General features: G+C 61.6%; 1 protein-coding gene across 2 annotated transcripts in view; it reads left to right on the forward strand.

The window, feature by feature from the left end:
• Positions 1-2086: 2086 nt before the first annotated feature.
• LOC131586588 (protein Niban 2-like) overlaps positions 2087-22386 on the forward strand; it is a 29856-nt gene continuing 9556 nt past the window's right edge. Inside the window, exons 1-5 of one of the 2 annotated variants that reach the window (XM_058853579.1) lie at positions 2087-2336; positions 16647-16777; positions 19804-19932; positions 20016-20121; positions 21381-21548. In XM_058853579.1, coding sequence (XP_058709562.1) covers positions 2282-2336; positions 16647-16777; positions 19804-19932; positions 20016-20121; positions 21381-21548 — 589 coding nt within the window. In that variant the 5' untranslated portion in view covers positions 2087-2281. The remainder of the gene's footprint in view (positions 2337-16646; positions 16778-19803; positions 19933-20015; positions 20122-21380; positions 21549-22386) is intronic. The other variant, XM_058853578.1, reaches the window with a different exon arrangement.

A 22386-nucleotide genomic window follows, 5' to 3' on the forward strand; every position in this document is an offset into this window, starting at 1 on the left:
AGCCCGTGTGTCCGTGTGGCAGCCTCCAGGCTATTTCTGTGTGCCACAAACATCCCCTTCCTGTCTGCAAATCAACAATATCAATGCTGCCTGGTTTTTACCTCTTCATTCAGGTTTTAATTTTTTATTTAAGAAACACACCAGTGGGCAAAAGAGGCAGTGATGACTCAGTGCTCCAGTGCTTGTGTGGTGTTATTATTAATTTTTCAAAAATAAAGCTTTTAAACCACTTACTTGGTTTATTTAGCAGGACCGTGTGTGCGCTGCCTAAATCATATTCCATACATTTCTTTTTTGGAAGGGATTAAGCTTGGTTTCTAATAATGAAGTTATTTACATGGATAGCTATTCCCATTTATTTTCAGTCTGAAGGGGGTGGATGCATTTTCATCGCCTCTTAAATACCATCACCCTGCTAAGACAGAATCTCAAATTAATTCAGAGCCAGACTCCTTGGGGATCAGCACTGGGGAAAGTGTTTAAAAGCCTCCAGTGGAACGATTTTCTATTGGAAATGAGATTTTGCTGCGGATAAATTTCCCACGAGAATCCCTTGATATCAGCAGCATTTTGGCCAGGCAAACAAACTGCAAACAAACCCCGTGCAAAGGGTAAAGCCTTCTTATGGGGTATCTCAGGGGGGGAAAAAGGGAAATATCCCAGCTTTGGAATGATTTTCCCATTGAAATGAGTCGGAGGGGTGAGAACAGTGTTAGGATGGAAAAGGCTGCGGCCATTCCAGGGGGAGGAGGGTGCTGGGACAAATGCAGGTGGCATCTGGGTGCCACTCCATGTCCTGATGATTTTTGGCCACTTGAGGAACGTTCGGCTCCGGCAGAGCTCGGGCACTGGCGCGGCCGCATCCCCTCCCTGCATCCCTGCCCAAAAAGGAGGATTCTTGGCTCCGGGGTGGCATCCCCCTGGCACGGCGAGGGGACAGGACCCGCTGGTGTCCCCCGGGGTGGTGGCACCGCTGCAGGGCAGGGCTGCTGGTGGCAGCGGGCGGGGAGGGGTGCGCGCATCCTGCCGCCCCCTGCCCAGCCCCGCGCCGGCCGAGGGCAGCTATTTCAGGAGGATAAACAGGATGCCTCGCTCCCAACCCTCCCTCCTCCCACCGCTCCCGGGTAAACAAGTCCAGCTCAGGAAAAGCCTCCTGCAGCCGTTTCCACGCCGGCTGCCCCACACCGAGCCGAGCAGCTGAGCCGAGCTTCACCCAGCCCCAGCTTCCAGAGGTCTGGAAGCATCCAGGGATCCAGAGCGATCCCAAGGAGCGCATCCACCTCGGCAGCGACTCCGCGGAGCCGCCCTGCAGCTGGGAACAGCTTGAACTTTCTGGTCACGCCACCGCGTCCTCCTTCCTCCTCCTCCTCCTCCTCTTCCTCCCTCGGTCACACCCCGAGCTGCTGGCGGTGCCCGGGCTCTGGGAATGACGGCGGCGGGGCCTTTCCTCCCCGCGGATCGTGCCCAGGCAGCGCCGCGGGATCCTGCCGGGGCTGTTTCCGCCGGTTGCGCTTGGGAAAGGAGCCGCAGCAGCAGCGAGAGGAAGGAGGAGCTTTTCCACCGCTTCCTCCAGCTCCGCAGCTCCAGCTGCTTCCTCCCGGCTGTGGCTGAGGAGCCTTTGCAGGCTCGCTGGAGCATTCCCGGTTTTAGTGTCCCGCTCTGAGCTCTCCCGGGAGATGCCAGCCCCCATCCCGGGACAGCTCCCGCTCCAAAACCTGCGGCTGGGGCGGCTTTTAAACCAACTCGAGCGTTCCCAGCCCGTTCTGCCACGGGCTGGGGAGGACGGGGGGCTGTGCCCGCTGCCCTCCGGCTCCCACGCCCGCTCTCCCGCTTGGCACAGAGGTCAGGGCCGGCGGGGTGTGGGCGCAGGTAGGACGGAGCCCGGGTGTCGCAATGCCGGGGCTGGAGCAGCACGGAGCCGGTTTTCCCGCTGGGTTTTCCCGCTGGGTTTTCCCGCTGGGAGTGCGGGGGAGACACCGGGCACTGCCCAGCTCCCGGCTGGGGGGGCACGGTCCCCTCCAGCATCCTGCCCGTGCCCCCCGCCGGCAATTAGCGTGGCTAATTACCCTGCGGGGGGACACTCGCAGCCTCACCCCGAGGCCGGGGGCGGCGGGCGGGACGCGGGGCGGTGCGGGAGGAGTGGCCGGGGGGGGCCGTGGGGCGCCGCTCTGCCGGGCCGCCCCAAGCGAAGCCTTCCTCCTCCTTCTCCTCCTCCTTCTCCCTTTTCCCTCCTCCTCCTGCCGCTCCTCCCGCTGCCCGGCCCGGCCCGGCTCCGCTCGCCATGGGAGATGTGGTCTCCACGCACCTGGACGAGGGTCGCCGCCAGCACATCGCGGGTGAGCCCCCGGCCCGCCCCCGAACCGCTCACCCCCACCGGGATCTCCCCATCCCTCCTTCATTCCCTCTGGGAGCCCCCCCGCTCCGTCTTCCCGGGACTCCCACGCCTTCTCATCGCTTCTCTCTCGCTCTTTAAACTTTTTAATTTTTAGTTTCCCCGTGGTTTTGCCTCGGCACAGCTCGGGGGTTTTGGGGGGCGGTACCTGAGGTGTCCGTGTGCCTCCCGAATGAAGGGCTGGCTTGTGCCGGGGGTGTTTGTGTCGGACACCCCTCGGGCTGCGGGGAGGGCAGAGGGGAGCTGGGCTCCGGGGGATGCTGGAAGCCGTGTCCAGCGCAGGGACACCGCTGTCAGCACGGGGACTGGCTGGCAGAGCAGGCTCATCCCCCTTTACAGCGCTGGGAGATCCTTAGGAACCCCCCAAAAGGTTCTGGGGCGGAGGCACGGACTGGCTGCAGCCCCGGCTGCCTCTGGACAGGGCACAGCAGTGTCCCCGCCGGGGCCGTGGGACGGCCGAGGGTGACAATGTGGCCATTGAGAGCCCGTCTGGGGCTGAGCCTCGCCCCTGGCACAGGATGTCTGGCCAGAGCTGCTGGGAACGCGGGGTTACGGCTCTCGTGTCAGCCGTGGCTGGGGGCTCAGGGCTGCTCATTGGGGTCTGTGGTGACCCTGTAAGTGGGGTCACCCCTCATTCTCCATGCTGGGCTCCCCCAAGCCACTTTGCGTCACTCGTGATGCTGGAGCTGGGCTCCCCGGGGCTCCTGACGTGACCTCCGAATCCTTCTATGCCCCAGCTTTGGTTTCAGCTCCCCAGGCTGGCAAAACCTCGTCTCCGCTGGGTGAAGCCACCCCCGCAGCAGCGGAGCCGCGCCTGGGCCGGTGTCACAGCCGAGGGTGGCTCCGTCCGGACCTTGCGCGTCTCGCCGGCAGCTCCGGGGCTGGGCAGCGCCGATGTTTTGGAGGTGGCTCCGCCGTATCGCTGCTCTGTCGCGGCCATAAAAAGGCACGGGAGTGGCTCTGAAGTCCTTTTGTCCCCAAGGGCTCTGGGTAAAACGCTGCTGCCGGCGGAGCAGCGCTGGAGCTGCCGTGGGGCTGGCACGGTGTCTCGCCGTGCAGCCCATCCGCCCTGCCAGGCCCCATCCTGGCAGGAATGCTTACGTGGTATGCGGCTCAGCAGGACGCCAGCAGGTTTCTGAGCTTTGAAGGAGAGCTTGGAACTCGCTCTGGGGTTTTCATCTTGCATTAGTTAAAGCTCAGCCCGGCTGATCCGCGAGGCTGCGCCGGGTCGGGGCTGCCTGTGGCGTGTTTGGATCTAAAGCACATCCAGAATTCGTCTGTAACTTGCTGGTTGTCTGTGCACAGATAGCTCCCTGTGCAAGCCCCTGTGATCCTAATCCTGAAGAATAACAAGGAGAAGCCTGGCTGGGTTTCCCGTGCAGGAATTGTCTCTGCTGGGTCAGGGATCGGGTGTTTGCAAGGCCAGGCTGCATGGCTGCAACCTGGCAGGGACTGAGCTGTTACCCCAGGGTGGGATTTAACCCGTGCTTGGGGGCTGCAGAGGGCTTTTCACGGCAAAAAGTTTTCATGGGAAGAAGATTTGACGAGGAAAAAAAGGATTCCTGTGGGATAGGATTATGGAGACTGGGCTGGGACACGTCCCATGCCATGCAGGGGTGAGTAGGGGGGACACACACCTGTACTGGGACACCCCCCTGGGAGAGACTGGGACAAACTGGGTTCCTGGAGCAGCTCTCTGCTCCTGCCAGGGCTCCTGGCTGGCTGAGGAGCCCCCGGAGCTGGGAGGGGCTGGAACCCAACAGGCAAGGCACGACTTGCTGTCAGGCATGCAAAGCAACGTGGCGGGGAAAACTCCGGGTTTTCCTGCCTAGCTCGGCCTGTTCTCCACTGCCGCTGCCCCAGGAAGGATCCAGCCCTTCTCCAAGCAGCTTTTGCCAGTTGTCCTCCCAAATTTGGGGGGTTTGGATTTGCTGTCTAGGCCACCATGACCCCTGGCTGCTGGAGGGAAGGAGCTCTTTGGGTTTGGCAGTGATTCCAGAGATTGCAGCCCCTTAGACCAGCAGAGCTGCTGGGGAGAGCCTGGCCCAGCCCTGTGCTCCTCTTGGGAACGGGAAAAAGGCAGGAGAGAGGTGGGAAAAGCTCTGCCATGCCCACAGTGCCCAGGCTGTGGAGGCCACAATGTCCCAGCCCATTTGATGGTGGCTGTGTGAGGCTCATGTGTCTCCCAGAAGTCACGAGCCACACACGTGTGACTCGGGTGGCTCAGGACCAGGGTCTTTCCTCCCACTGGTGTGTCTGGAGGGCTCCAGGCAGTCACAGAGGCAGCTCCTGGGGATGCTGGGGCTGTCAGGGCAGCCAGGTGTGACCCACAGCTGCTGGCAGAGCTGCCTGCAGCTCCTGCATTCCGTTCTCCAGGGTCTCTCTGACCTGTGCTTCCTCCTGCCACCCTGGTTTGGACATCTTCCTGCCTGACTCATCCAGTTTGTTTGTCAACACCCTTCGGCTGCCCTTCTCCTCCTCCTCTTCCTCCCAGATGTGGGTTGGGAGTTGCTCCCAAGCTGCTCTGTGGGCTGGAGCAGGGACTGGCTCATCCTCCTTGTGCAAGGATGCCCAGCGTGGGCACCAGCACCTGGGCACACGAGGGTGGCAGGGATGGGAAACCAGGATGTCACTGGGTGTCCTGGAGCATCCTCTCATGTCCAGGGCAGTGGGTGTTCTCAGCGTGGGACTGGATAAAGCCCTTCCCTCATGCTGGAATCTCTCCTTCCCTGGAGCACCCCATGGACCCCTTCTCCTGGGGGCTGAGGTGAAGCGTGGCTGCCGGCTCTGGGTGGAGCTGCTGGTCCTGAGCCCAGAGGTGCAGCAGGAGCTCCTGGGTGCCATCCCAGGGGTGCAGCAGGAGCTCCTGGGTGCCATCCCAGGGGTGCAGCAGGAGCTCCTGGGTGCCATCCCAGGGGTGCAGCAGGGATGTCTCCGTGGCCAGAGGGATGTGGGGGTGGGTGGAAACACAGGGAGGGTCCCTGGGAGCTCACACCTTGCTCTGGCATCTCCGGGGAGTCACCAGCCCGTTAATTACGGAGTGAAGCAGCTGCTAATTTCGGGGTAGGACTTCCACAGGCAGCAGCCCACGCAGAGGTGGCAGAGGTGACACCGAGCCTCATCCCTGGGGCCGGACCTGGGGCCTTCCTGCTCCAAGAGCCTTGTTGGGCATCAGTGTCTGCATATCCCTGATCCCTGGGGTGGGATGGGATGGGATGGGATGGGATGGGATGGGATGGGATGGGATGGGATGGGATGGGATGGGATGGGATGGGATGGGGATGGGCTGGGCTGCAGGGCCGGCTCCAGAGGTGCCTGGCAAACACCAGAAGGCACCAGGCTGTGGTGTGCCCCAGGGATCGAGGCTGCTGGCAGCAGCAGGAGGTTCGCTGTGGCTTCCCCAAGCGTGACTCTCATTTCCCCACCTTGGCCACAGCTCAGCTCCAGCCGGTGTGGGAGGTGGAGGCTGCCGGGCTCTGGGGTTGGTCTTGAGGCTGAATCCCTCGCCCTGCCCCGGGGGGAGCCGTGCAGGGAGGCTCCGAGCAGAAGTGGAGTGGTTTCTCCCAATGAAAAGTGCGTCTTTCATCGCCAAATAAATAACTCCCCTGGCATGTCAGGGCTCCCTGCCAGCGGCGAGGGCTGGGTCTGGCAAGCCGGGGCTTTACCTGCAGCCGTCGTGTCGGGGCACGGGGCGAGCCCCGAGCCGGCGAGTCGGGGCAGGGGCCAGGGCTCTGGTGGCCTCCCCACGTGGCGCTCCTGGCTGTGCTCAGCCCCCGGGCACAGCCTGCCTTCCCTCGGGGAGGGCTTTCCCTGCCTCCCCCGGGCAGGGTTTAGCCAGAGGCCTCGGCTGGAGCGAGCTGGGGCACGCAGGGAGGGGATCCCTGCTCTGCCTGGGAGCGGCAGGACGGGCACAGGAGGAACAGAGCCAGGATGGCAGCTCAGAGCTCCCCTCGGGCCAGTCCAGGGAGAGAAAAGCACCCCCAGAGCAGGACCCCTCCAGAGCAGAATCAGACACCCCAAAACCCATTGCAGGGACACAGCCAGGAGCTGGCATTTCCCAAGCCTTTGCCTCCCCTCCTCCCCAGATCACTGCAGGGGCTGGCTGAGAGGGGCTGGGTGTCTCTCGGCAGCTCCAGCCCATCCTCCTGGGACTGACAGGCTCCTGTGTCTCGGAGCTTTCCAGCGGGAAGCAGGGCTGGAGGGATCCAGGGATGTTTATCCATGGGCAGCTGATGAGGACCAGCTCTCCAGGACCTGCTGTGCCCCTGCAGGACCCAGCTCTGCTCCCACCCCCCAATTTGTGGGGGATGGCATCTCATGCTGGGGCTGCAGCCCCCAGAACCCGTCTGGTGAGGTCCCCAAGCAGGAGCTGTGCCCCCTCCCGAGCCCCTGGCTGGCCCCAGAGCTTTGTCCCATGCCTGGACGTGCCTGCTGTGGCTCCGTGGGGAGCCCGGGGCCAGGAGGGGAGGAAGGGGCAGAGCAGAGCAGCTAGTTGCTTCCTCCCAGTCTCTTGGACCAGCGAGGGAGGAAGGAATAAAACTCCACCTTTTCCCCCTTTTCAAAGGGAAAGAGCAGTGACATTTGACACAGGTCCCAGCTCTGGTAGAGCACAGAGCCCTTCTCCGTGCCCTCCTGCACTTCTTTGTCCTCTCCTGCCCTTTCCTGGCAGGGATTTCTCTGGAATTCCTCTTGGGAACTCGGAGCCCTCCCCCAGGGGAGTCCCACACAGCAGGATGGATGGGACACTGCCCTGCAGGTGACAGAGGGCCTGGGGCAGGATCTCGCCCATCTCCCGCTGTGCTGCTGGCTCCTGGGGCACAGGACACTTGTCCTGGCTTCCTTTCTCCTTCTGCCAGCTCTGCTCAGCCCCTTGAGAGGTTTTCCTGCACCCAAAGCTGGGGTGAGTCAGCTCCCAGACCCCAAAATTGTGGTGGCTCAGCATCCTGTGGGGTGGCTACAGAGGAGCTGGACACAGAACCTTCCCCAGCAGCAGGGGAGAGACCTCCAGGACAGCTTCAGGTCTGTTTTCTTCAAATCCCTCTTGGTTGGGTTGTTTTTTCAGATGCACATAAAAATCTTTGTTTGGTCTCCTCCCCTGGGGCTGGATTGGGTTTCCCAGTGGCGCTGTCCAGCTGGGCACAGGGACAGTGTGCCAGGCTCAGCTCCCCTCCCTGGGGCACTTGGGGATGGAGGGAAGCAGCTGCTGGGACATCCCGGAGCACAGATCACTCACACCCTCAGGAGATGCCCGGGTTTGCTCTGTCCCCTTTGTCCCCTTTGCCGTGGGGACCTCAGCTGCCTGTCCCCAGCTCCCAGGGGCTGGAGGTGCCTGTCCCCAGCTCCGAGGGGCTGGAGCTGCCTGTCCCCAGCTCCGAGGGGCTGGAGCTGTCTGTCCCCAGCTCCGAGGGGCTGGAGGTGTCTGTCCCCAGCTCCGAGGGGCTGGAGCTGCCTGTCCCCAGCTCCGAGGGGCTGGAGGTGCCTGTCCCCAGCTCCCAGGGGCTGGAGGTGCCTGTCCCCAGCTCCGAGGGGCTGGAGGTGCCTGTCCCCAGCTCCGAGGGGCTGGAGGTGTCTGTCCCCAGCTCCCAGGGGCTGGAGGTGCCTGTCCCCAGCTCCCAGGGGCTGGAGCTGTCTGTCCCCAGCTCCGAGGGGCTGGAGGTGCCTGTCCCCAGCTCCCAGGGGCTGGAGGTGCCTGTCCCCAGCTCCCAGGGGCTGGAGGTGTCTGTCCCCAGCTCCCAGGGGCTGGAGGTGTCTGTCCCCAGCTCCCAGGGGCTAGAGGTGCCTGTCCCCAGCTCCGAGGGGCTGGAGCTGCCTGTCCCCAGCTCCGAGGGGCTGGAGGATGTGGGTGCCTGTGCTGGGCACGGCGGGATTGCGCCATTCCCGAGGGATGCAATGCTGCCCGGCCGGTGCTGGGGGATGAGCCGGGCCTTATCTGGGCAGGGCTGCTGCTGGGTGCCACCCTGCTGTGGGGAGAGCCAGAGGGGTGGCAGCTCTTCTCCACCCTGCCCGGTGGGCAGCCAGGGGCACGAGGGGTGTGTGGGGTGATGTGGCTGCGGCTCAGGGCTGTGGGCTAGCTCAGGGTTTGGTGTTCAGCTTGAGCCAGGGATGGATGCTCCATCCTCCCACATCCATGGGACAGATCCTGGCAGTCCTGGGAGTGCAATCCCCTCTGCTGGTGCCTTGAACCTGCTCCCTGTGCCTGCTGCCCCTCCGGGCCGGGTGCCTTCAACCCACCCTTGCCCCACGGCTTTGGAGCATTGCCCCAAGGGGAAAGGGGGCTTGCAGCTTGGATGGGGGGCAAGGATCTCCTCCTCCCCCGTCCCTCGGCGGCTGTTCGGGCAGGGAGGCTCAGGGCAGAGCTGTTTGTTATTCACAGACGCATTCCTCGCACGCAGCAGCCCCGCTCTGCCTTGTTCCCGGGAAGCAGCAGGACACCGGCATCCACTCCACGGGAAAACACCCTCGGGCACGTAGCCGGCCTCTAATCCCTGTCCTGCCGGGCTGGACGTGACCCCGAGCCTCGGCAAGGGGCTGCTGCAGGGGGCTGAGCCCAGCTCACGCCTGGCACTGGGGAGCAGGAGCAGCGGTGTCCAAAGAAGCAGCAGAAGGTGTCCAAAGCTTGCCTGAGAGTGGTTTTTGCAGTGGTTTTCAGCTGTTTAGAGGTTGAGGAGCTGCTGCGGAACTCGCTGCTTCATTTTCAGCCCCGTGGATCCCGTGGCTGGCTCTGGAGCCTCGCAGGGCTGTGGGAGCATGGCTGGGTCCTGGCAGGTTGGATTGGGCTGGGAGGGAGAGCAGGGCGAGGGGCTGGGAGAGGGGCTGGGTGCTCCAGGGAGAGGGGCTGGGTGCTCCAGGGAGAGGGGCTGGGTGCTCCAGGGAGAGGGGCTGGGTGATCCAGAGAGAGGGGCTGGGTGCTCCAGGGGCTGGGTGCTCCAGGGAGAGGGGCTGGGTGATCCAGGGAGAGAGGCTGGGTGCTCCAGGGAGAGGGCTGGGTGCTCCAGGGAGAGGGGCTGGGTGCTCCAGGGAGAGGGGCTGGGTGCTCCGGGGAGAGGGGCTGGGTGATCCAGGGAGAGGGGCTGGGTGATCCAGGGGCTGGGTGATCCAGGGAGAGGGGCTGGGTGATCCAGGGAGAGGGGCTGGGTGCTCCAGGGGCTGGGTGCTCCAGGGGCTGGGTGATCCAGGGGCTGGGTGCTCCAGGGAGAGGGGCTGGGTGCTGCAGGGGCTGGGTGCTCCAGGAAGAGGGGCTGGGTGCTCCAGGGAGAGGGGCTGGGTGATCCAGGGAGAGGGGCTGGGTGATCCAGGGAGAGGGGCTGGGTGATCCAGGGAGAAGGACTGGGTGATCCAGGGAGAGGGGCTGGGTGCTCCAGGGAGAAGGACTGGGTGATCCAGGGAGAGGGGCTGGGTGCTCCAGGGTGTCCACAGAGCCCTGTGAGCACCCCCGGGGTCCCGGCTGGTGCTGGGGATGGGGGCACCTCTGCAGAGCCGTGTCCCCAGCGGGTGCCCCAGTGCTGTGCTGGCACCACGGGCGCTTCTGACTCATCCGGGGGCAGAGCCCGGCACGGCTCAGGCACGGCCAGAGAGGATGAACCGGTTCAGGCCTGGCCCCAGCTGGTTTCTCCAGCGAGGCTCTGCTGCCTCATCCCTTCCTGCAGCTCAGCCCACCCTTCCCACCGCGGCTGAGTCACAGGGACCCGGCTGCTGCCTGGGGGAGCCACGATGTGCTCCCTTTCCACCCCCACCGCCCTTCTGAGCTGCTTTCGGGCAATGTTTTCAATTCTGAAAATATTCCCGAGGGATTTGGGAGTGGTGCTGGAGCCTGGCGGTGCCCCTGTGCTCCCCTGAGCATCAGAGCAGCCTCAGCTCCACACTTGTTCCAGTTCAATCCCAATCCCCACAGCAGCCCGGAGCAGGAACACCCCGGGGTGGGTTTGGGTGGCTTTGTGTGAAGGCTGCACTTGGGTTCAAGGAGGTCAGAGGGGAAACTCTCCCAGTTTTTGCTCTCCCCACTTTGCTTTCCCTGTTCCAGCCTCTCCTGGTTGGTCTGAGAGGGGGACACACGGAGAGCTGCTGGGTCAGCCCTGGGTTTTAGCAGGAACAAAACCTCCTCCAGCCCCCTCTCTGTCCCAGTGCCCCCGGGTGAGGAACTGGTGCCCAACTTCCCCCAGCGCTGGCATCTCCTCTGGATGCTCAGCCGGGCTGAGTCAGGCCCATATGAAGGAGTTTGTGTTTCTGGCTGGAAATGAGCTCACATTCAAATTCCCGAAACCCTAAACTGCCGGCTGGGGTTTAACCCTTTGGGTGCACCCGTTGGCTCTGCAGGATTCCTGTGCCCCATGGGCAGTGGCACTGTCCCTTGTGCTGGCTGTCACTGCACTGCTACTGCCCAGCCCGCCTGGAGCCATTCCTGCTGTCAGTCTTTCCCAAATTCCCGCTGGGATGAGCCTGGGATGAGCCAGGACAGCCCATGGCCATGGGTCCTCGTGTCTGGGTGCTGCTCAGGGCTCGTGGGGTGCCCTGGGCACCTCATCCATGGCATCCTGTGCCCCCATCCTGGCCGTGCAGTGCCCTCAGGGGGATGCCCACACACCCTGTCTGCATAATGCCGGGATGTGGGACACGGGAGGATGGCCAAGGAAAAGTGGGAACAGCCCCTGGGTGTGCCTGGCCCAGGGAGCAGAGAGGGCTGGAGCAGCCCCACGGAGAGGGGTGACCTGGGGACAACCAGTGGCATCAGTGCCTTTGTTTCCCTTGCTGGAAGAGCCACCCAGGCCATCGCTGTCCCTGCCAATGCCACCGTGGTGGGTGTCCCTGTCAGTGCCACCTGTCTGGGGCTGCTGGGAGCCTGCAGCCTGCCCCCGCTCGCTAATCATTTACCAGCTTAAATTAGTAATTAGTAAATTAGTAATTTGGGGCTGGGGTGAGCTGGCCCGAGTCTGGCTGTCCCACAGGGCTGGGAAAGGAGCCAGGCCAGGCCCTGCTCCCCCCCCAGCCTGGGGGTTCTGCTTCAATGAGCTGCTTTGGCCTTTTTGTTTTTCCTAATTTTTTTCTGGAGCGAGAGGAAAATTCCCTGCCTGGCGTGAGGCATCGCTGTGGCATCCACAGGGGTTTGGGCACCCTGCTCCAGCCGCTGCTGCCGCTCCACTCCTGGGATAGTGGGAGGTGTTCCTGCCTGTGGCGGGGAATGGGATGAGCTTTGAGGTCCCTTCCAACCCAAACCAATCTGTTATTCCATGAGTCCACGATTCCACATCATCCCAGGGGCCTTCTGCGGAGGGCTGGGGTTCCAAAGGCACCTCACCCCCCGGACAGATGGACACGTGAGGGCTGTGAGTGCCAAATGTGGGCTCGGAGGAGGATGCAGATGAGTGTTCCCACTGGGATTTGCCAGCTGCTGGCCTCCAGCCCCTCCGAGGGGGGTGTGAGCACTCGTGTGTGGGTTGTGCTGGAGAAGAACAGGTCCTGTGGAGACCTCACAGGCCCCTCCAGTGTCTGAAGGGGCCACAGGGAAGCCAGAGAGGGACTTTGATCAGGAATTGTGGTGGTGACAGGACAAGGGGGAATGGCTTCAAACTGAAAGAAGGGAAATGAGGTAAAGGGAAAATCATTGGGCAGGAATTGTTCCCTGTGAGGGAGGTGAGGCACAGGGTGCCCAGAGAAGCTGTGGTTGCCCCTGGCAGTGTCCAAAGCCAGGTTGGACAGGGCTTGGAGCAGCCTGGGATGGTGGGAGGTGTCCCTGCCCATGGCAGGAGGTGGCACTGGGTGTTTTAAGGTCCTTCCAACCCAAAGCATTTCCTGATTCCCCATTGATGGGTGTGCCAGGGCTGCTGCAGCCCCTCAGCCCCAGAGCTCTGCTCCCACTGCCTTTGGGAGCAGCTGCCCCCCAGCCCTGGGGACACATCTGGGTCCCACCAGGGACACACAGCATCCCCTGATACCCCTGCAGCCCTGGATGTGTTGAGCTGGGCAAGAATGAAGAAGTGGAGGAAGGACAAGGAAATTTTGGAGCAAACCTGTGCAGGACTGACCCCCCCATGGCAGGATCTGCTGACTGGGCTGTTTACAGCAGCACTCCCAGTTTCACATGATCTCAAGGGCAATGGGGAAAACGAGCTCTGCTGCTGGAAGGGCTCTCTGTGAGCCTGGGGCTGTGGGATGGGTTCCTGGAGCTCTGCTCTCCCCACCGTGGTGAAAAACCTGCAGGCAGCAAATGCAGCAGCTGGAGGGAGAAACAAGGTCAAGGCTGGGCTGCAGGTGATCAGAGCTCTGGGGCAGGCCTGCAGCTCATGGATTGTTTTCTGGCTCTGCTCTTACGGGATCAGAGCTGGCGGCTGCCTCGGGGTGGGTCTGTGTTGGAGAGACCCAGAGGAGGCCACGGAGCTGCTCCAGGGCTGGAGCTCCCCTGGAGCCAGGCTGGGAGAGCTGGGGGTGCTCACCTGGAGAAGAGAAGGCTCCAGGGAGAGCTCAGAGCCCTTTCCAGGGCCCAAAGGGGCTCCAGGAGAGCAGGAGAGGGACTGGGGACAAGGGATGGAGGGACAGGACACAGGGAATGGCTCCCAGTGCCAGAGGGCAGGGCTGGATGGGATCTTGGGCAGGAATTGTTCCCTGGCAGGGTGGGCAGGCCCTGGCACAGGGTGCCCAGAGCAGCTGGGGCTGCCCCTGGATCCCTGGCAGTGCCCAAGGCCAGGCTGGACAGGGCTGGGAGCAGCCTGGGATGGTGGGAGGTGTCCCTGCCATGGCAGAGGATGGAAGGAGATGACATTTAAGGTCCCTTCCAGCCCAGACCAATCCAGGATTCCATGTGAGGAGCTGATTACGGTGCTGGAGATGCTTCCAAGGGCAGGACACAGCCAGTCCAGGCTGCTGGACCAGCTTGGACAGTTTGTCTTTGGAATCCTGAAGGCAAAATCCACCTCCTGCCCTGGCTCAGAGGGACCAAGGCCAAGGCTGTGCTGGCCTGGCCGTGACCTCTGAGCACTCGAGGGCTGCACCTGCCCTTGGGGCACCGACTGCTCCAGGGCTGTGCCCTGCCTGTCACCCCGGGCTCGGTGACAGCAGAGGTGGCACGGCCGGTCAGAGGCATGGGCAGGACAGGAGCTCCTCTCCCGGCTGCTTTCAGCCACAGAGCCCCGGGCTCAGCTCCTCGGGACAAGGACAGAGCTGTGCTGCCCTGCTCCAGCCTCGTGTCCTCGCCTGTGCCCACAGCAGGGTGTGGGGGGCCCTGGGGACCTGGCAGGGAGTGCTGGAGCGTGGCTGGGAGCTGCTGTGGCCTGGCTGAACCCTGTCCTCACTGCCCTCATCCCACCCAGCCCCTCATCCCACCCAGCCCCTCATCTCACCCAGCCCTTCATCCCACCCTGCCCCTCATCCCACCCAGCCTCTCATCCCACCCAGCCCCAAATCCCACCCCTCCCCACATCCCACCCAGCTCCTCATCCCACCCAGCCCCTCATCCCCCCCATCCCCACATCCCCCCCAGCCCCTCATCCCACCCAGCCCCTCATCCCACCCAGCCCCACATCCCCCCCAGCTCAGGGTTTGGATGCCCAGAGCCCTGTCTGTGCCCTCTGGGCTGTGCAGCCCCCTCATCCCCGTCCTGCTGGAGCCCCCAGGAGTGCCTGGCTCAGGGAGGGCAGCAGAGGCCGGGCACCAGCAGCTCTGTGCCCAGAGGTGCTGCTGGCACGGGGACCCTGCCCAGCCAGGCCCCGCTGCTGCCGCTGCTCTCGGAACACCAGGGTGGCCTCCCCCTGCCAGGAGCCAGCAGGACGTGCCAGGGCCTGTGGCAGGGCCTGTGGCAGCCCTGCCGCCCCTCTGGGTGTGCCAGGGACGGGGTGCTGGCAGGGGCAGGGTGTGGGAGCCGCGGCACAGAGCTCCCAGAGCAAACACGGGTGTTGGGAAAGCGCTGTGGGTGGCTGGCTGGGGACACCCATCCCATCCCATCCCATCCCATCCCTGGCAGGTCCCCGTGGGTGCTGCTGTTTGCCAAAGTGCTCTGTGGGTGTCTGAGCCCACACCCAGGGTGCCTTCCCTCCTCTGCCACGACAGAGGGGCTCGGCTGAGGGGTCTGAGGACAGGTGACAATCTAGGGAGCTGTGTCCCCTGTCCCCAGACCTCTCCCTCATGGAGGGACAGCCACTCGTGGGTGGCTTTGGTGGTGGAGTTGGAGCACAGAATGCCCTCTGTAGCCCTCAGTGCTCCGTTGTGCTGCCAGGGAATGCTCTCCACAGTCCCCAGCACTTCGGGGAGGCTTTTCTCAGCCTGATGAAGGAGCAAGCAGGCGGCTGAGGCAGTTCCTGAGTGTGACACACCAGCTCTGTATGGGTGTGAGGGGTCAGGACACCCTGTGGCATCACCAGCGTGGGCTTCTCACCCTCTGCTCATCCCTGGCACTCCTCTCCTTGCCACCTCCTGATCCCCAGAGCTCCCTCTTGCTGCCCTGGCCTTGCCACCAGGGCTACCAGGCAGGGAGCACCAGTGGCCCCCAGCATCCCCTCAGCACCCCGGGGAGTCCAGCTGAGCCTGGGGACATTTAGTCACCTCGGATGTTTGACTGCAAGCCTTGTTGCAACCTCTGCAAATAATTGACTTTTGCTTTTCCATTCACTTAAACCCTGCTAATTGGCCCTGCTGTTAATCAGGGAAGAATGAGTGACTAAGCCCTCTCGCCTGCCCAGGGACCGGGGGCTCCTTTTTTCCCATGGACTGAAAGGAAATGAAACCTCAAAATGTCCTTTTAAATCTCAGCTGTCTGCATGGCTGCCCAGAGCCCTGGCCAGAATCACACAGCTTGGGAGACAGGAATTGCAACAGAGGTGCTGCATGGACGCCAGGAGAGCAGGCCAAAATCCAGGCTGAGGAATTGCTGGGTCTGGATGAGCTGGGGCCATTTGTTCTTTGCTGGGAATTTGTTCATTTTCCAGGGGTTTCACCCTGGCACAGCGTGCTGCTGCTCTGTGCTTTGCTCCCATGGCTGGCAGTGCTGCCATCTCCTCAGGGATGGGTTTATCCCTCCTCGGGCAGCATTTTCCTCTGGAGCCACTCATCCCATGAGGATTTGCAGCACCCCACAGCAGAGCTGCTCCTTGTGCTGCCCTGGCTGCCAGCGCAGCTCTGGGCCGGCTCCTGATGGAGATTTGGGCTCTTGCTGGAGATTTTTGGCTCCTGCTGGAGGTTTTTTGGCTGCTGCCAGGCTGTGGGGGCTGTTCTGTCTGGGTTCGTGCCCCCAGCATCATGCTGACTCCAGCACTGGGACGCAGAGCCAGGATCCGTCCTCCCCGCGCCCATCGCCAGCGCTCTGAGCTGTCAGAAATTGTTGGAGGAGACTCAAATTCTTCATTTTTCACAGGCTCTGGGGCAAAGTTGACTGGGGAGTTCAAAGTCGAGGCCCTGTGTGCCAAAAGCAGCTCGGGGGGGAGTTGTTTCTCCAGCCTTGGGATGCTCAGGATGGGGTTTGGGTGTGGGATCTGCATGTGGGGTTTGGAGCAGGGGTGGGGAGGGGGCTGAGTGGGTCAGGGTCCCCAGGGGGCTCCTCTGGCCACTTTGGGGCTGGAAAAGCCCCGTCCCTGCTGCTGGGGGTGGGTTTGCAATGCACCCCCAGCCCCTGCATTGAGGGGCTGCTGGGGAAGGGGCTTCCTGTGGGATGGTGGAGGGGATCTCCTCCAGTGTGGGGTGCTGGGGGGTACCTGGCAGCTCAGGCTCTCCCAGCACCTTGGACTCATCCCAGACTGGAGTTTGGGGTCCTGGTGGGGGTCCCTGCCTCCCATGGGTGAGTGTGGGGGGTCCAGGCTGTGCTTTGCCCTCGCCCTCCACCCTGATCCCAACCCTGCTGCAGCACGAGCTTTGTGGGGTGGCCCTTGTGGGGTCCTTCCAGGGGGGTCAGGGGGGTGTGAGTGATGTTTGGGCTGGGGAATGGGGGGCTGCCCCCAATCTCAGCCAGCTGAGGCAGCCAGAGCAGGACCAGGAGCTGCACAAGGCACAGGAAGCCTCGGCACCGCCGGAATCGGCTCAATGTCAGGAATTTCCTGCCGGGGAGAGGAATCCATGAAATTAGTGTGAAAGGCCAAAAAAAGAGATCATCCTGACCCAGAATCGGGCCCTGGGCTGCACGGGGAGGGCAGGAAGCAGCAGGTTCTGCCTTGGTCCCTGCACCAAGGGCTGTTCCAGCAGGCGGGAGGGTGACTGGGGAGGGGTCTGGGTGGGTTCTGAGGGGTTCCAGACCCCAAACCCAGCCTGTTCCTAACGTGGCTCTGCTGTCCCGTTGCAGAGAAGACAGGGAAGGTGCTGGGCGAGTTCTGCCGCTGCTACAAGGAGCAGTTTGGAGTAGCTCTCTTCAACAGCGTCCGCTATGAGATCGAGGGCACCGGGGGCCCGCAGGCCCAGCTGCTGCACCGCAAGGTAAGGGCTGCATCCCCCAAATCCACCTCCTTCCCACATCCCCTCGCCCTGTCCTGGGTGGAACATGGCCCTGTGCCCCTGCTCCAGCCCATCCCTGGGGGTTGTGAACTGTGGGTGGTTCTTTCCCAGCCCACGGCAGCAGCACACGGAGCCAGCAGGGTAAGAAGGCTTTGGAGGGCTGTGCTCGATGCCAGGAGCTCAGGGACCCCTCAGAGAGCCCTGAGTGAAGTGCCAGGCAGTGTCCTCCTGCTCCTGGGTGTGAGTGATGCTCCCAGCTGGGCAAATCCCTAGGGAAGAACAGGAAACCCCTGCCAGGTGTCCCTGAGCCCAGAGGTGGCTCCGAGTCTGATCTGCAGCAGCCACGTGGCTCCTGCCTGGCTAAAGGGATGGGATTTGTGGCTGTGGCTTCTGCAGGGGATCCTTCCCCTCCCTCCCTCCCTCAGAGGCAGCTGCACCTCAGGTGGGGCTGCTCCCAAGCTGACATTGCTTGGGGACCACCCTGGGATGCTTTCCTTGGGGTCCTGCCTGGCCAGGTTGGTGGAGCTGCTGTCCTTGAAAGCAGGAAGAGATGGGATTGCACATGGCCACAGACTTCTGCTTTTGTCTGGGGCTTAAAGAATCTGTTCAAGAATCGAGGAAATGCCTCCCTGAGCTCAGCCTCACGCCCTGGGCGCTCACAGCCCTCGTGTCCCTGACCCACCCATGAAGGTGACACCTTGCCCAGGCACCAGGACGTGCCCCATCTCCTCGGGGACCTGCCTGGGTGCTGGGTGTGTTAATAAAAATAAAGGAGTGGAGGTTCCTGGAGCTGGGGCCCGGTGTCCTCAGCACCCTTGGGTTCTTTGGATGCCTTCATCCCCCCTGGGAGGTGCCTCCATCCCCAGGTTGGTTGCTTCATCCAAAAGCTCCAGCAAGCAGCCCAGGAATGTCTGAGGGACAGCAGCGAGGTCGGGAGGTCAGGGACACTGCAAGTCTTGGAAAAAACCCGTGTATAAATAGGAATTCCATCTGCTCAGTGTCCTCTGCTGCCCAGCCCCTCCCAGGGTCCTGGCAGTGACATTGGGACATGTCCCATGTGCTGCCCAGCCCCTCCCAGGGTCCTGGCAGTGACACTGGGACATGTCCCAATACTCCAGACACCACAACAGTGAGGGATGAGCATCTCCAGCTGCACTTTGTGCTCCCCAAACATTCCCCAAAAGGTTGTGGATGGCACGAGGATGGAAGGTGTCATCCTGCCTGGCCTCAGCTGGGATGTTGCACTTGGGGTTTTTAAATGTTTGGGGTTTTATTCCCCTTTTTTTTGTGAGCTCTGTGGTGCTGGGGGCAGTGACACCAGGGGTGACACTGGTGGCCCTCCTGGGCAGAGGGGGACAGCAGGAATGGGGTGTGGAGGATGATTGAGGCACCTGAAACGCCAGCAAAATACAACAGCAATGAGAATATGGAATAAACACATCTGTCTTTGGTCTCTCCAACAATCCAGAGCTCCTGAACAATCATCCCTGACACCCTCTGGCCCCTGGCCCTGTGCCAGGGGTTTGGGCAGCCCGGGGGCTCCCTGGCCCCACACTTTGGCACACACCTGCCTGTCCCAAATATTTGCTGGAGCTGGGAGGAGCCCCCTGGGGTGAGGAGGGTTTGTGAGGAGGGGACAGCTGTGCTGGGGCTCTCCAGGGTCCCCAGAGCTGAGTCAGGGCTCAGCCTGGATTTTATTCCATCAGCAGCCGGTGTGTCCGGCTGTGGAGCTTTTGGAGCCAGTTTGGGAGGGCTCATTCTCCTTGGATGAGTCAGTGGGGACTCCCCAGGGCTGGCACCTCCTTTCTGTCCCCATCCTTTGGGGTTCTCATTGCTCCTGCTGACCCCCAGCCCTGCAGGGCTTGCTTTGGGCTTCCTTTTCCCTCTTCCAAAGGCTTTGGGAAGCAGTGAGGAGCAGCCAAGCTGCTGTCAGACCTCCCCCAGCCCAAGGGGGTGTGTGGTCAGGGAAGGCAGGGAGCCAGGGGAAGGGCAGAGCAGGGAGAAGAGTGGGAAAAGCTCCTCCAGGAGGGTCCTGCTGCTGGGGCAGGTTGGGATCCAAGCCCTGGCTGGTCCCTTCTGGTGGCCACCGTGGTGGAGGGTGGGTGGCCACGGCAGCAGAGGCGGCTGCAGCACGCTCCAGCCCTCACGAGAGCTCTCAGCTCTTGTTTATGTTCCTGGGATCATAAAAATTCCTGGGACAAATTCTTGGCTCCCTCGGGCAGGCTGTGTTTGGGGTGGTGTAAACGCTGCTGGCTAAAAGGTGCTGGAGAGCTGGGGAGGGGCTGCACAGCTCGGGGGGCACGGGCTGCCCTTGGCCTGTTCCTGTCATGGAATCATGGAATGGTTTGGGCTGGAAGGGACCTTAAATGTCATCTCCTTCCATCCTCTGCCATGGCAGGGACACCTCCCACCATCCCAGGCTGCTCCCAGCCCTGTCCAGCCTGGCCTTGGGCACTGCCAGGGATCCAGGGGCAGCCCCAGCTGCTCTGGGCACCCTGTGCCAGGGCCTGCCCACCCTGCCAGGGAACAATTCCTGCCCCAAATCCACTCAAAATCTCTCTCAGTTTAAAAAAGCTGTCACTGGCCCCAGTGAAGTCCAGAACATCTGAGCATCGTCTGGTGCTGGGCTCCTTGGGGTGGCTCTTCCTCTGCCCTGTCCCACCTGGAGACACTGCTGGGCAGGGTTTGGTTCCTGCCAGCTGCAGATGCCCCCAGCCAGGGGAATTGCAGGGCTGGGAAGAGCAGCTGGAGAGCTCTGCTCCAATCTTCCACTCAGCCAGGGGAGCTGGAGTGGCTCAGCAGGACAAACCTCCCCTCAGAGGAGCGCTGTGGTGCCCCTCAGAGCATTGCCCAGATTCACCAATTCAGGCACCAAAATCTGCTGTGGGAGGGAATCCAGCGGAGACCCTCGAATGGCCCCACCCAGACCACCATGGATGGACCTCACTGAGCCCCCCAGGACAGAGCTGTCCCCTCCCTGATCCCCTGTGCCTGTCCCTTCCCTGCAGGTTCCACTGGAGGACCACGTCATCTACTCAGGCAACATCTTCCAGTACATCGAGGAGAACAAGAAGTGGAGGAACCGCTTCTGCATGGTGCCACACAACTACGGGCTGGTCCTCTACGAGAACAAGCTGGTGAGGACAATCCCCCTGTCACCCATCTCCAGTGGGGTCACTCCCCAGGGGACACCTCGTCCATGACCGTTTCTCCTGCTCAGGCCTATGAGCGGCAGCTGCCGCCCCGGGTGCTGATCAACAGCGCTGGCTACAAGATCCTCACCTCCGTGGAGCAGTACCTGGAGCTGGTCAACAACAGCCTGCCTGGTGAGGGCTCTGTGCTGCTGGGCAGCCCCTGGGGACCATTGGGTGGGTTTGGGGGGTGTGATCCCTGAGGGCCTACAGAAAAAGGCGATTTTGGGGTGTCCTATCCACAGAAACCTTCAGAAAAAGGCAATTTTGAGGTGTCCTATCCACAGAAACCTTCAGAAAAAGGCAATTTTGGGGTGTCCTATCCACAGAAACCTTCAGAAAAAGGCAATTTTGGGGTGTCCTATCCACAGAAACCTTCAGAAAAAGGCAATTTTGGGGTGTCCTATCCACGGGAACCTTCAGAAAAAGGCAATTTTGGGGTGTCCTATCCACGGGAACCTTCAGAAAAAGGTGATTTTTGGGGTGTCCTATCCAAGGAAACCTTCAGAAAAAGGCAATTTTGGGGTGTCCTATCCATGGAAACCTTCAGAAAAAGGCGATTTTGGGGTGTCCTATCCACAGAAACCTTCAGAAAAAGGCAATTTTGGGGTGTCCTATCCATGGAAACCTTCAGAAAAGGGCGATTTTGGGGTGTAGCATTCCTGAGGACCTTCTGGAAATTGTATAGAATCCTTAAAGACCATCTGGAAGGGTTTTTTTAAGGTGTTAAAAGACCTTAAAGACCCTCTGGAAGGATGTAGCATCCCTGAGGACCTTCAGGAAAGGGCGATTTTGTGGTGTAGCATTCCTGAGGACCTCCAAAAAGGTGGGTTTGGGGCATGGTATCCTTGAAGACCCTCAGAAAGGGGTGGTCTTAGGGTGCAGCATCCCTGAGGAGCTTTTGGAAAGGGTGGGGTTGGGATGTAGCATCCTTGAAGAACTTCTGGAAGGGGTAGGTTTGGGTGTAGCATTCCTGGGGATCATTGGAAAGGGGGTGCAGCATCCCAGGGATGATGGAAGGGATCATTTTAGGGTGTAGAATCCCTTAGGGCCTTCTGGAAAAAGTGATTTTGGGGTGTAGCACCCTTGAAGACCTTCAGGAATGGGTGTTTTTGGGATACAGTATCCCTGGGCACCTTTGGGTGGTTTTGGAAAACGTGCCCGTGGCTCCGTGAGAACCACATGAATTTTAATTACTTTTAATTTTACTTTTCAATTTTCATTCTGATCCCCTTTTCGGAAAAATGAAGAACAACTTTTGGAACAACTCCCAGCACAGGCTCTGGGAAGGAGCTGAAGGGTCTGTGTGTCCCTGCTGAACACCCCCAACCCCTCAGCTTCCCCATCCCTGTCCAGCCCCATCTCCCCCTCAAACCATCCCCGCCTTTCCACAGGTGTGACACCGAAATCTGGGCACTCATCCATCCTGAAGTGCCCCACGGATTTCCCGCTGATCCTGTGGCACCCCTATGCCCGGCACTATTATTTCTGTGTGATGACGGGCAAGGAGCAGGAGAAGTGGCGGGCGGTGTTCCAGGACTGCGTGAGGCACTGCAACAACGGTGAGTGACACCTGGGGACACAGCAGCGTCCTCCTGACCCACAGGGGGACCCTGCAGAGGCCAGGCTGGGGTTTTGGGGTGCAGGAGATGGTTTGGAGCTCATGAGGAGGAGTTGGGTGGGAGCTGTTGAGTGATTTGGAGAAGGGAAGGATCTGGGGAGATCCTCCCAGGGCCTAAAGGGGCTCCAGGAGAGCAGGAGAGGGACTGGGGACAAGGGATGGAGGGACAGGACACAGGGAATGGCTCCCAGTGCCAGAGGGCAGGGCTGGATGGGAGATTGGGCAGGAATTGTTCCCTGGCAGGGTGGGCAGGCCCTGGCACAGGGTGCCCAGAGCAGCTGGGGCTGCCCCTGGATCCCTGGCAGTGCCCAAGGCCAGGCTGGCCAGGGCTGGGAGCAGCCTGGGATGGTGGGAGGTGTCCCTGCCCGTGGCAGGGGGTGGAACAGGATGATTTTAAGGTCCCTTCCAACCCAAACCAGTCAGGGATTCCATGACTGAACATCTCATCCATGCCAGCATCACCCCCAGCTCCCTGGAGCATCCCTGTGCCCAGCTCCATCCTCTGCCCATGGGGACACCTGCCCAGGGAATTATTTCCAGGAGTCAGCACAGAGCCTGGCTCCAGAGCTGCCTGATTCCTATTTCCCACCCTAAGGGAGAAAATATTTGTTAATTAAAGTGATCAAACCCCAGCTCCCCCCGAGGCCCGCTGGGGCTGTGGGCAGGGGGTGCAGGGCTGTGCAGCCAGGAGGAGACAGGAGCTGCCTCCCACATCAGTGATACTCTGGCAGGAAAACACGATTTTCCTGCTTGGCTGTGGCCTGGGCACTCCTGGGCTG

The sequence above is a fragment of the Poecile atricapillus genome, chromosome 20 (genome assembly GCF_030490865.1).
Source record: "Poecile atricapillus isolate bPoeAtr1 chromosome 20, bPoeAtr1.hap1, whole genome shotgun sequence".
Lineage (NCBI taxonomy): Eukaryota > Metazoa > Chordata > Aves > Passeriformes > Paridae > Poecile > Poecile atricapillus.